The sequence below is a fragment of the Arvicanthis niloticus genome, chromosome 23, assembly GCF_011762505.2.
Source record: "Arvicanthis niloticus isolate mArvNil1 chromosome 23, mArvNil1.pat.X, whole genome shotgun sequence".
Lineage (NCBI taxonomy): Eukaryota > Metazoa > Chordata > Mammalia > Rodentia > Muridae > Arvicanthis > Arvicanthis niloticus.
In genome coordinates this window covers 33,258,694-33,271,431 of record NC_133430.1, presented here as the reverse complement: position 1 = coordinate 33,271,431, position 12,738 = coordinate 33,258,694, and the positions used below count along the sequence as shown (strand labels likewise).

The 12,738-nt window shown below is 46.1% G+C and overlaps 1 protein-coding gene across 11 annotated transcripts in view; it reads left to right on the top strand.

The window, feature by feature from the left end:
- Rgs6 (regulator of G protein signaling 6) overlaps window positions 1–12,738 on the top strand; it is a 523,682-nt gene that overhangs the window by 475,050 nt on the left and 35,894 nt on the right. For all 11 annotated transcript variants that reach the window (XM_076921773.1, XM_076921779.1, XM_076921775.1 and 8 more), the window contains one exon: window positions 4,492–4,678. In XM_076921773.1, the coding sequence (XP_076777888.1) occupies window positions 4,492–4,678 (187 nt within the window). The remainder of the gene's footprint in view (window positions 1–4,491; window positions 4,679–12,738) is intronic.

The following is a 12,738-nucleotide window of genomic DNA, read 5'->3' as shown; positions in this document are numbered from 1 at the left end:
CAGAGGTCTTCCCTGAATGACATGTGCACACATTTTTACACCTGCCTTTCGTGGGTGCTGGGGATCCGAACCTGGGTCCTCATGCTTGTACTGTAAACATCTTACTCAGCCCATCTTCTGATCATTTTCTTTGGGGTGAGTCCGTGAGATGACAGAGGATTGTCATCTCCAGGGATAGAAGTGGGGGGGGGGGGGGGGTCCAACACACACTTTGCTATGACTGTCTACACCAGAGGCCACTATCTCTTGTTCTAACTATTCAAGCCCAGAGCTGAGCTGCCGGAGGAGTGGGGCCGCAGCCGAGCCGGCAGGTTGGGAGCCTCACAGTCCTGAAGCAGGCCCTACAGAGATGACTTAATCCTTTTCCCTATTCTGTGAAATTTCCCCAAATGGTGACAGTGCCATTTGCCCCTGTTCCTGCTCCATCTTCCCTGTCCAAATCTTTGTCCTGCCTGACTCGACACTCTCCGCCACATGGCAGGGCATGAGTTAACAATCAAAACCTGCAACAAAGAGCAGCCCCCCTACATTTTTTATGAGCTGTAACATCTCCTGAGAGAGCAGAGTTGTTCTTCTAACCTGCAGATTGATGACCCTACTTCCATACGGTGTCAGCTGAGGGAAGAAGCAATTAAAAGCAAGCGCAGGGGGCTGCCAGGTTTTGCCTCAAGAGCTCCATCTCCAGCCTTAGCTTCGGCAGTTGCCCCAAGCCCTAAGAAGACCCCAGAAGTTTCATCAGGGCCAGTGGGGACCCCTCAGTAACCAAACAGATGACAAATCAGAGCGGAGTGACTCCTGCAAGGCTGTGGCCATCTGCAGGAGTTTGGCTCCTGTCCTGTGATGAGCTCAGCTTGGATGCTGCTCATAGGGGCCCCTGAGAATCATCCCCGCAGCCAACCAGACAAAAAGCTCAATGTTTTTTTTTTGTCCATTGTTCTGAGTCACCTGGTGACCAGCAGAGGGCACAGACACACTTCCTTCTGCCAAGGAATTCACTTTTTCTCTGGGAACAAGCCCAGGGCTGTGTTGTGTAGCTTCTGAACATTCTAGTTTGTGAAAAGACAGGGAAGCTGGTAAGTGTGGAGGTGTACGATGGCTCATGGCTTCTCCTGCTCTATCCAGTCTGGAAGAGAAACACCCCGTTGCTTGTCGGCATCTAGGGAGAAAGGGAGCAATTAAGGCAGTTCCAGACCATCCTCCAGCCTCCTGGTCCCCAGATGCTTCACCCTACTGCTTTTGGAACAAGCTGCCCTCCCCCCAAGACCAGTTTCTTCTGCATTCACTTCTAAGCTATGAACACAGATCAAATGCCAGCACAGCGCCACCTCTCGCTGCTCTGACAATTGGCAGTGGCTAGGGGAGAGGCAGGGCAGGTGGTCTCTGAGCACCCTGGAGACACTGTGCCCTGCCAATCCCTAAGGCTCTCCGCTTCCAGCCGAGGGCTTAGTGCAGGATGGCTGCATTTGATGGAGCTGCTGGCATTTGACGGCTAACCGCTTCCTCAACGGAGCGGTACCTGCAGGCTTTTGATAAGAGCAGCCATTTCGCTATCCTCAATGGGCCACCCATCCACCGAGGATACAGAGACAGCAGCTTTTGTGGCTCTTTGGCGGTGGGAGGGCAAGGAGGGGGTTGGCCTGAGCTCCCAGTTCAGACTGGCAAAGCAAGAAGATGGCAAACACAAACCACAGCCTGTTCTGCATTTCAAATCACCACAAAGGTTCCTCCAAGCCAAGATGGAAAACACATATGAGATGTCAGGATGCTGTTGTGACAGCATTTTTGCTGTCACCTAGGAGAGACAAGGTAGGTCATCTCCATAGCACACAGAAGGCTGGGCTGAGTCTTATGTACACAGGAAGAGAAAGCTGTCCAGAGAATGTCACTCTTACACACTATGTGCCCTCCCCCATCCCCTTCTCACTCTTCTCCTCCCCCCACTCCCACCTCGCCTCTCCTGTAACATGCATGCCTGCTGTTTTGCCTTGTGCTTTTATAAACCAAAAATTCTCAACTTTAATTGATGGAAGAACTCTTTTGGTGTTTTCAATGTAAAAACATATTCGATTTGATTCTGAAATTTGCTCTGACATTCTCTCTGCTCCTTCTGTATACTCAGAAGAGGGATGTGCCATACAGTTCCTCTCACATCCTTCTGCAAAGGGCATCCTGAAGCCCCTGGAACTACAGAGGTCTACAGAGCCTAGAAGCTTCAGAGGCCCTCAGAGCCTTTCCATGAGGTCTCCATGGAAGACTAGACTAGCAAGAGACAGATGGTAAAAGGTGACCTCCCAGGTGACACTGATGGAGGAAGCAAACAAAAAAAAAATCACCCATGGACCAAGCATTTGTGTGAGAAGTCACAGAAGCCCCACAGGCGCAGGAAGAAATATGACCCAGAAGGCTGTCCACAACCGGAGACAGAGGCCACTCCATGCTTTTTTATCAACCCAGTAGATCCCATGAAGCTCCGAGATTTCTCTCCCTGGAGGCCAGAAGGGAAGGACCTGAACTCCAAGGAGGGCAGGTGTTAAAAGGCAGCAGATGAAGCAGAGCATCTGTGAGAACCAGGCAGCTTTTACCCTGAACACTTTTGAGGGAAGATTTGAAATCCTAAGAGCTTAGGTGGGAGGTGGTGACTGGAAGGTGACGCTTGCTTGTCCCTTGGCTCCCACCCAGGGGCCTGGAAGCATTCCAGAGTTAAGTGCGACTGGGAACTCATCCAGAGTTCTTTCCCCTTCACCCACTTTGTACCCATTTCTCAGATGATCAAAGACTACCTGGAACAGTACAATTCCAGACAGCAGCATAGCCAGGCTGAGAACAGAACTGAATTCCCTATTTTCCTGATAGAGGGGTGTCCTTATCTTCTTTGCCTTCTTGGATATTCAGGTTCAGGGTAGGGGAAAGGTTCTCTTTAAAGAGATCATTCAATTCCTGAAGGGCAAACTGGGAAAGTTGGAGATATCCTGGAAACAAACACACAATGTCCCAACGTTCCTAGTACAAATTGGGCTGTATTACTTAGGCCTGCCACTGGGTGGCACCTTAGGGCCATACATCTGTGAGCAGGGGGGAAAAACAAGCAAACGATTTAAAAATAAATAAAATAACTAATACTACTTATAAGCAAGTGCATCTTCCTTTGGGTGGAATCTGATGGCAGATTGAATGTCCTTTCCACCTATGGCTCATCTGAGTTCGTCCTCCCCATCACTGACAAGACTATGTCTGTGTTCTATTGCCTGTGACTGTGTACTCCACACAGCGGTGGACCCTTCACTATCTCACTGAGGACACTGGCCTGTCCCCTTTGCAGGGGAGAATGTGCTACCCAGCTCTGGGTCCCACTGATAGAATGCCCTGGGGGGATCCTGGGGCATGGTGGGGGGAAGTTGGTGATGCTGGGAGCTGCTTTGACTCCATTGATTAAACCTCTCAGTGCGTTCATACGGGGCTCCGTCAATAGCTCCCTGGCAGATGCTGAGAGATTATGGGGAGGCAATTGGAAACGAGGGGTGATATTTTACTCTCATACTCCCTAAAGAATCTTTTGGTAGAGATGCCTCTTCAGCTTTGTTTCTGACAAGTCCTCTAAACTGTTTCTCGAAGACCTACTAGGTGCCCAGCACCATGTTGAGAACTGACATGCGTGCCCTCCCCCAATTTGTTCCTCTCTAACATGAGTGGCTGGCTCATTCTAGACAAGATGTCTTTTTATAATTTCAGGGTTCTGCCTGCTTTTGTGACATGTTCCTTTTTAAAAGTTTTTATTTTTATTAATTCTATTCATGTGCATGTGTAGACGCCCGCCTGTCTGTATGTGCACCACATGCATACAGTACCTTTGGAGGCCAGAAGAGTTAGAGTTACAGGCAATCGTGATGCCCAGTGTGATGCTGGGAACAGAACCCAGGTCCTCTAGAGGAGCAGCAAGTGCTTTTAACTGCTGAGTAGATGCTTTAACCTCCATTTCCTTATTTTGGTGTCCCTAAATGACCCCAGCCAGAGTTGACAAGGAGACTCCCATTGTGTAGAGACCTGAATGAAGAGTAGTTGGTTTTTCAACCAAGCAGAATTTTGATTTCCCAGGAACATTCAGTAATCTCTGGAGATACTTGTCAGTTACTGTACCTTCAAAGATGCAGCTGATGCCTCCTGGGCCATGGGGAAGGGCGTGTGGGTGGCTGCTTAGTGTTCTATGAGACAGACCCTTACACCAAACAGGAATCCCCCAGTCTGAATGGCTATTGTGGTCCCAGGTTAAGAAATCTCTATGCAGAGGAAAGAGAAAGAACATCTTGCTGGTCCCTGGAAGCTCACATCTTCTTACGTGTACTTTTAGCCCGTCCTCGGCTGTACACTCTGTATTTTCAGCAGTCCCGTGGAACTCACATGTGGCATCAAGGCCGGCAGGGGGTACACAACAGCTCTGGAACCATGTCTAGCAGAGTCCAAATAGAACCGACTGCATTTCTGCTTTCACTCCAGGTTCTGGCTGGCTGTCCAAGATCTCAAGAAGCAACCTCTACAGGACGTGGCTAAGAGGGTGGAGGAAATCTGGCAAGAGTTCCTAGCTCCTGGAGCCCCAAGCGCAATCAACTTGGATTCTCACAGCTATGAGATAACCAGTCAGAATGTCAAAGATGGAGGGAGACACACATTTGAAGATGCCCAGGTTTGCTCATTGACCCACAATTATTGTCATAAGGCATTCCTTAATCACTTCACAACTCGACCGTTTAATACAAGTCAGAGGTTTCACAAGTAGCTAGAAGACCAGCTTTTATTATTTATAAGTCAGTCAGTAGACTATTCCAGATAAGTATACAGTGAAACTCCAAGGTCTTCTTCTTAGGTGGCATTACTTCAGAGATACAGAAAACTGTAGTTCTTCAAGTTAAGGTGCTAACTGGAACTGCACCCTAGTAAACCCATCGTGAGTTGAAATTGCTTATTAAAATGTACTCACTGTACACATCAAAGCTTATCCTCCTCAGAACACTGTCAGGGATCTGCCCTTTCCCTCAGGAGCACAGGCTGACTGGGAGCTTCAGTACACTCACTACCCAGTGTCTAAGGAGGGGATTATACCATGTAGCACCAGTCAGGGAAAAATCCAGATCTAAAGTCTATTGAGTGTCCAGTGTGTATGCACGGTTGTAATTTCAGAATACTGTAAATCAAGCCGCTATGTGTTGTAGGACCATTTGTGTCTTTTCTAGGGGGAAAAAAAAGTGATTTACAGAATTTTACAAAAATCTAAACCCCTCTACGAGGTTGGGAGTAGACTGAAAACAGTAATATGACACCATTAAAGTGGGAATTGTGAGCTAGCCGGGTCAAGAAGCAAATCCACACCTGTCCAGCTACGATGCCCACACTTTGCCCTGCCTTCATGGTGACTGTCCCCGTGCAGTTAGCGTTTTTTCTGAGCGGCTCTGTAGTCCAGGTACTGAATAATGGTGAGGCACCACAAAGAACAGATGAAAGCCCCTGTCCTCAGCAAGGCCCAGGTAAGAGAGACAGACAAATCAGAAGGCCATTTCAACCATGTGAAAAGACCACAAAGGAGTGAGCTCTGGGGTTAAATCAAGACCACAGGAAAAATTCGACCCTGCAGGGCACTCACTGTCAGGATGCTTACAGAAGCTATAGGCAGAGAATTTGTGTGTCTTGCCCTGCCATTACCATCCTGTCTAGGATAGTCTACACAGCTATACCAACGCAAACAATGACATGAGGCCATGTCAGTGTTCGTTGTCACTCGCTCAAGATTTCAGACTGAAAACAGCTCCTCACTCACCCCTTTTCTCCCCCACCTTGGAGTTCACTGAATGCCCCTGTTGGACAGATTTGACTCAGTCTCCACCCAGTGGTGTCATGAAGCCCTCATGGTCTTTGTAGCTTTGGAGTGAAATCCTTCAATCACAAGGACTCTTTTTTCTCTTCCCCTGCCATATTTTTGTATATACTCTCAAGGACAATACTGATGTGACTTGGTAAGGAGGTGGGTGAAGTTCTTTGAGGAACCCCTGTGCAGGTGGCCTGAAACACAGAGGCCATCATGAGGGTGTAAGGTTATGAAACCTCTAAAGAGACACTGGCCAAGCCACGATGTTCCCAGTCTCTGTGACACCCCAAGCGTGACACCAGGGAGGGTTTACTTTAGCATTTCCTTGTGGAAAGTCTTGAACATAGATGAGGGGAAAGAGCAGAAACACAAACCTGTATGATCCTTCAGCCAGCCTCAAAGGTGTCAGTATGTGACCGATCTCCTTCTCACTGTGTCCCTGCCTACATTTTTACCCCTGCTGCTCTGTTAGGAGAGTACCCTTTTTTTTTTTTTTTTTTTTTTTTTTTAACATTGCCACAATACCATTATCACAATTTAATAAAATGTCAGTAACTCCTTAATACCATCAGACAAGTGTATGTACTTTTAATAGTCCCATAAATAATTTTTAAAACACCATTTAAAAATCAGATTCCAAATAAGGGCTGCATAGTGCTATAAACCAACATGTGTGTTCTTAAATTATACTTTAATTATCTTTCGCCCCTCTCCAACCCCTGTGCATATTTGATGAAGTCAGGTCATCTCTCCTCCTTCCCTTCCTCCCCTCCTCCCTCCTCTGTGGATATTGGACGAAGTTAAATGTCTCATTCTGTGAAGGCTTCAGTCTGGATCTTTCTGGTGATGGCCCTGTGGTGCCACACAACATGTTCTTCTGTCGCCCATATTTCCTATCAGTTGGGCGTTTGACTTTGACATTTAATTAGGTTTAGCTTTGACTTTTGTAGACTTTATTGTGTTGTCCTGTCACAAGGCATGCATTGATGTCTATGTGTCTTTGTGTGTGTGTGTGTGTGTGTGTGTGTGTCTATGTCTGTTTATCTCTCTCTGTGTATATATGCATGTGTGTGTGTCTATGTTTGTCTGTCTCTGTGTGTATATGCATGTGTGTGTGTGTCTGTGTGTCTGTGTGATATCTTAGCCATTTCTGGTGTTTCTTCCTGAACTGCATTAGTTAATTGGGGTAGTGAGATACCGATGTTCTCATTTTAGCCTTCGTTCCTTGTTGATCTGCAAGGCTTCCAGCAGGAGGGACTTCTCTCAGCTGCTAGTCCATTACCGACTATTGCAGTTCATGTAAGAAGGGCAGGAGAACATTTGATTCTTTCTTTGTTGCTGGTTTCTAGCACAGTGAGTGACCTGGTGTCACCCTCATTTGGTGGCTGATGGGAGGTTTGGTTTTGTTTTCAGTGTCTTTTAAACTCATGAGTTTTAAACACATTTAGTATGTTTTATGATCTATTTTACTGAATGTTTTTATTGATGCATGAGTTTTACCATGTCTAGCCAGTTGATTCCTTCTGATGTAACCTCATGAATCTTTGATGTCATCCGACTAGCGAGGAAACTCCATGGTTCCGTGGTCTGTCCTGGACCTGGAAAAAGCCACGTCACTGAGGACCCCTGATTCTTCTTTGTAGCAAATGCTTAGTGCTCATGGTCCCTGGGTTGTTTGTTTGCTTGTTTGTTTGTTTCTCGCTGTTTTTAGTGGGCAGAGCTAGAAGATAAATTGTAATGTATATAATAAGGATACATTTAGCTGGACACATTTGTAGATCCAGCAACTGGGAGGCTGAAGCAGGGAGATAGTTGAGAGTTTGGGGCCATCCCACCATCCCACCTCCCCTGCCCCATCGTGTGTGTGTGTGTGTGTGTGTGTGTGTGTGTGTGTGTGTGTGTTTGTGTGTGTGTGTGTGTGTTTGTGTGTGTGTGTTTGTGTGTGTGTGTGTGTTTGTGTGTGTGTGTTTGTGTGTGTGTGTTTGTGTGTGTGTGTTTGTGTGTGTGTGTGTGTTTGTGTGTGTGTGTTTGTGTGTGTGTGTGTTTGTGTGTGTGTGTTTGTGTGTGTGTGTGTGTGTGTGTGTGTGTGTGTAGAGTGGGGAGAGAGAGAATATATATATATATATATATATATATATATATATATAGAGAGAGAGAGAGAGAGAGAGAGAGAGAGAGAGAGATCATATTGGCACTTCAGTTTAGATGTAGCACTGCAGGGGGATTCTCCTCAGCCTCCTCTTTCTTACCTCCATTGCTCCTCCCTTTATGCTCAGAATCTGGACCTCAAAGCCCCACAGAGAAGTGTGATCACTCATCCACTCAGATTACTCACCTGCTTCATTCTATGTCTCCAGCACAGCCTGAGGGCCAGACCATGTGATCACTGCCTGTGATTGACTGCTACATAGTTGTCCACAGTATGGAGGCACAATGGTTTGCTTAACCAGTCCTGCCCTCCTAGATGAGTGTGTTCTTCCTTATTCAAAGGAGATTTGATGAGAGAACTTGAAAAATAAGTAAGTGATGCCTTGATAAGATATTGAGTACCTGGCTTTTGTTTTGTTTTGTTTTGTTTTGTTTTGTTTTGTTTTTCGAGACAGGGTTTTTCTGTGTAGCCCTGGCTGTCCTGGAACTCACTCTATAGACCAGGCTGGCCTTGAACTCAGAAATCCGCCTGCCTCTGCCTCCCAAGCACTGGGATTAAAGGCGTGCGCCACCATTGCCTGGCTGAGTACCTGTCTTTTGTGAGTATAGTTCTGTGCAATCTTTCTGGTACTTCCAAATGCGTTATGTCCCAGGCCAGCCTGTGAGGTAGATTAGACAGGAAGATGTATCTAGACCTAACTTCTATAAATTTAAATAAATCTCTCTTCCTAAGCCAGGTCCCACTCTTAGCCTCTTCCCTGTCGCTCACATGGAGGGGAGGTGACAGAATGAAAAGAACTGGATGACCACAGCGACTGGCCCACAGAGAGAAAAAGAAAACATTTACTATGTTATTTTCCTAATGGCGTTAACGTGCTTTGTTTTTTATGCTAAGTACATTTGACAAGTTTCACAAATTTGCATATATTAGCACACAGAGATAACCCCTCTTTCAGTATACAGATGTTCTTTGGCTTATGACGGGCTGTACTCCAATCAACTTAGCATAAGTTGAAAATAGCATTAAGTCAAAAGATGCATTTAATACACTTCGCGGACCCAGTGTCCAGGCTGGGTGCTGTGGAACGCTGGTGAACATTTTTTTCCCTTCTTGGGGTCTTGTGGCTGAGCTATGGCTGTAACTTGTGCCCCTGCTACACAGAATCAGGAAAGATTCCTTGTCATGTTGCCAGGCTGGGGGATGATCAAAGCTCAACATATATAGTTTGTATGAGATACATGTAGCTTTTGTACAACTTTGAAGTTGGAAAAATGTAAATCAGATTATCCCTCAGAACTACTGTCACCACTTAGGAGCCATCTGTACCTTCCTTTCTCAGTGTGTTGGGTCTGCTCAGGCTGCAGGCTGCAACACAATGCTAGCCTGGGTGACTGAGGGAGTGTTTGGTCTTCTGGGTCCTGAGGCTGGGAACTCTGGGGTTTAAGTGCCTGCAGACGAGTTTCCTGGTGCTGACCTTGCCCTGGCTTCTGGACAGCTACCATCTTGTTGTGTTCTAACCTTCAAGTAGTTTGTTATCTTCATTTTATAAGAACCCCAACACCATTATGGGGCTTCACCCCCATGACCTCACCTAAACAGCTTCACCTCCATCCAACACCATGATGTGGGGAGGCAGGCCTTCAAGGGCATGAGCTTTGGAGGGATACAGACTTAGTCCAAAACAGGGTGATTATGAAAATACAGTGACTCTTTTACATTAAATAAGAGAGCAGTTAGAGAGCTAAACTTTTCATATGAAGGACTAGATAATATAAATTTTAGGTTTGTGGAACACGTGGTCTATGTTACAATGGTGATGTCACAATGGGAAAAAAAAAAAAAGACCCGATGGATGGGGCTGTTTCCCCAAAAGTATGTATGTTGACAGTGAAATTCAACTCATAATTTTTCACCAAAAAAGACCCCATAATTGTTTTAACTATTTTAAAAATAAATCCCTGGACCAAGAGCTAGATTTGAGCCACAGGCTATATCAATTTGAACCAAGCAACATAGCATGAAAGTCATTGAAAAGCTTTAATGAATCAGAAAGACAGAGGGTCAGGCATGGTGACTCTGCAGCTTCTAAGCTAAGTTAGAAAGACTCCACTTTGGTTTGGTCACAGCGACACAGTGACTAATCTCAGAGGGCATTTTTGTGTCAGCATGGAGTAGCCAAATCAGGGACCAAGCCTGCCCTGTGGTGGTCAAAGCCTTCCTTACCTAGCCAGTCTAGTCACCTGCACCAAGCAGAGTGTTACAGCTTTGGAGCTTCAAGAAACAGAAAGGAGGTTAAAAGCCATAACAACCTATAGCCTATAAAGACTATGGATGACTTCTTCCAACCTACTGGCCAGAAGTTTGCAGCCCATCCCTTCCTGGATTAGAGTTTTAGTGCTAAAGGCTTATCTGGCTCCCTGAGACCTAGACAAACTTAAGTCCCAGAGGCCAGGGCACAGGCCTGATCCCATGTCTGCCCTATACTTTTCCTAGACTTATGTCTAAGGCTTTATCTAAGGCCTTTACACTTCTCTCCACCCTCAGTTTACCTATCTGCTAAGTGGGGATAATGACCCCTATGCCCGTAGAAGCACCCTGCTTTGAGACAGGAATTCTGTCAGGCTACCATAGTAGGTCCTAAGACAGTGACCCACAAACGTGAAAGAAAGAAAATGCTGGCGGCTCTCAGGCTGAGCAGAGAGAGGTGGGTCTGGGTGTTGCAGCTCTGGTTTTGTTTTTTCATTTGACCGCACGCAGTAGAGTAAGGTTAATTGTTCATGCTTGCTTCCTGGGAGGGGTTTCACTGGACACTCCACCAGCATGGGCCCAGCATTGGCTGATCCATTTGGCTCTTTTGACAATTTGGGCCGAGACCAAAGCATCCATAAAGGCCTGTGGGCTGTGGCTAAATCCCTCAGCTGTTTTCTGTGTTGTTCCTATTGTATAGATTGGAGAGCAGGGGTGTAAATAGGCATGGGGTGTATTTAAGGGCTGGATCTCTCTGCTCTCAACTATAAGGCATCAGTGAACCTACACTGGTGTGTACTTACACCGAGGTCCTGGGCCTCTTTATACCTCAGCCTCCTCATCTATAAAATGAAAATGAGGTCTTTCCACAGCCTACTAGGTAGGGTTTTAGAAAAATCAGATGAGCTAAAGGCTCTGAAAATTCTTTGAAAAGATTAAAAGTGCTATAGATTTGTGTGACCTCACAAATAATAATGACTTTAGTATTCCTCGGGGCCTTATAAATCTAAGCCAAGATCAAAAAGTAATCCCCAGGAGGCATGGTGGCAGACTCCTCCCATTCCAACACTGGGATGGTAGAGGCAGATGGTTCTCTGTGAGTTCAAGGCCATCTTGGGCTACAACAGGGAGTTCCAGGCAGAAGGGGCCTCCATAGTGAAACACGGTCTCAAATAAACAAAGCAATTCCATCAACAAGACTGCTCTTGCAGGAAAATCCAGTAATGGCCAGAAGCAAGCTGCATGTGGTGGTGGTTCATGCCCATTGTCTCTGCACTCGGAAGGCTGAGGCAGAGAGACTACCGTGCGTGTGAGCCAGCCTGAAATACATAGTGAGTTGCAGCCCAGCCAGGGCTCTACAATGCTATCTATTCTTTTTAATAAAGCAAGGTAACCAAGGGGAGGTCCTTGGGTGTCTGGCTCTACAGGACTTGAGCATGGTTATCCTGGAGCTCTCGCCCAGGAAAGCACTGGAAAGGGTAAATCAGATGTCGCCATCAGAAGGCTGGTGTTGGACAGAGGTCTGAATCTTGGGGATTGCTCTTAGCATGTTGCTAGCAGGTTTGGAAGAAGATAAGTCAGAGGAAGATACAAAGCTAAGGCCTCCTTTGTTTCTTGTGGAAGCCTCTGTGGGTTCTGAGAGATTAACAGAAGTCCAGTGACCAGCCCGATGGCTATGTAGCTTGTTTTTAAAGCTCAAAATATCCAAGGATGGTCCAAGGACAGTGTCTCTAGGTCATTAGATCATTTGTCTAGTCACCATGTATTGATTTTGTGACCATCCATCCTCCATTTGAGTTGGGAAACCTTGACCTCTGTGGGATGACCCCTATGATGAGGTCTGAGTGGCTCCTAGCCTTAAGACAGAGTTCGCCTCAAACTGCATCCTCCTTTACAAATGGAACAAACAGATCGCTGAGATCGGGTTGGTTTGGAAACCTGTCCATCAAGTGGATTGACAGTTGAATCAAACAGAGCAACCTCCCCCGTAGGCTTTATAGCATGTATTTCCCATCTTGCCTTTTTAACTTTCCAAGCTCCACAGCTGCCCTGACCTGGGTTAATGCTGAGACTTTCACCCCTGCCCTGCAGCTGGAGAGAGTCTAGGAACAGGATTTCTTTTTCCTTTTGTAAGTGTGTAACAGCACTAGGATACCACTCTGTGTAGGGTTCAAGTATTTCAAAAGCAGCTGTCTTGCTAGGCATAGTAGCTTCTGCCTATTATCAGAGGCAAAAAAAAAAAAAAAAAAAAAAAAAAATCACTTCGAGTCTGAGACCAGTCTGACATACAGAGCAAGTTCCAGACCGACTAGGGATAGCAATCAAATCCACCAACCAATGTTCTCGCATCATAATATTCTTAGCTTTGCCTATCACAGTAAAGCAGAGGTTACAATTTGTCTCTCAGCTTTAAACTTCAAAGAGCTTTTGGGGAGCAACCATAGTAATCAATAAGGACCAGCGAAATTATGTTTCTAATTTTAAGTTC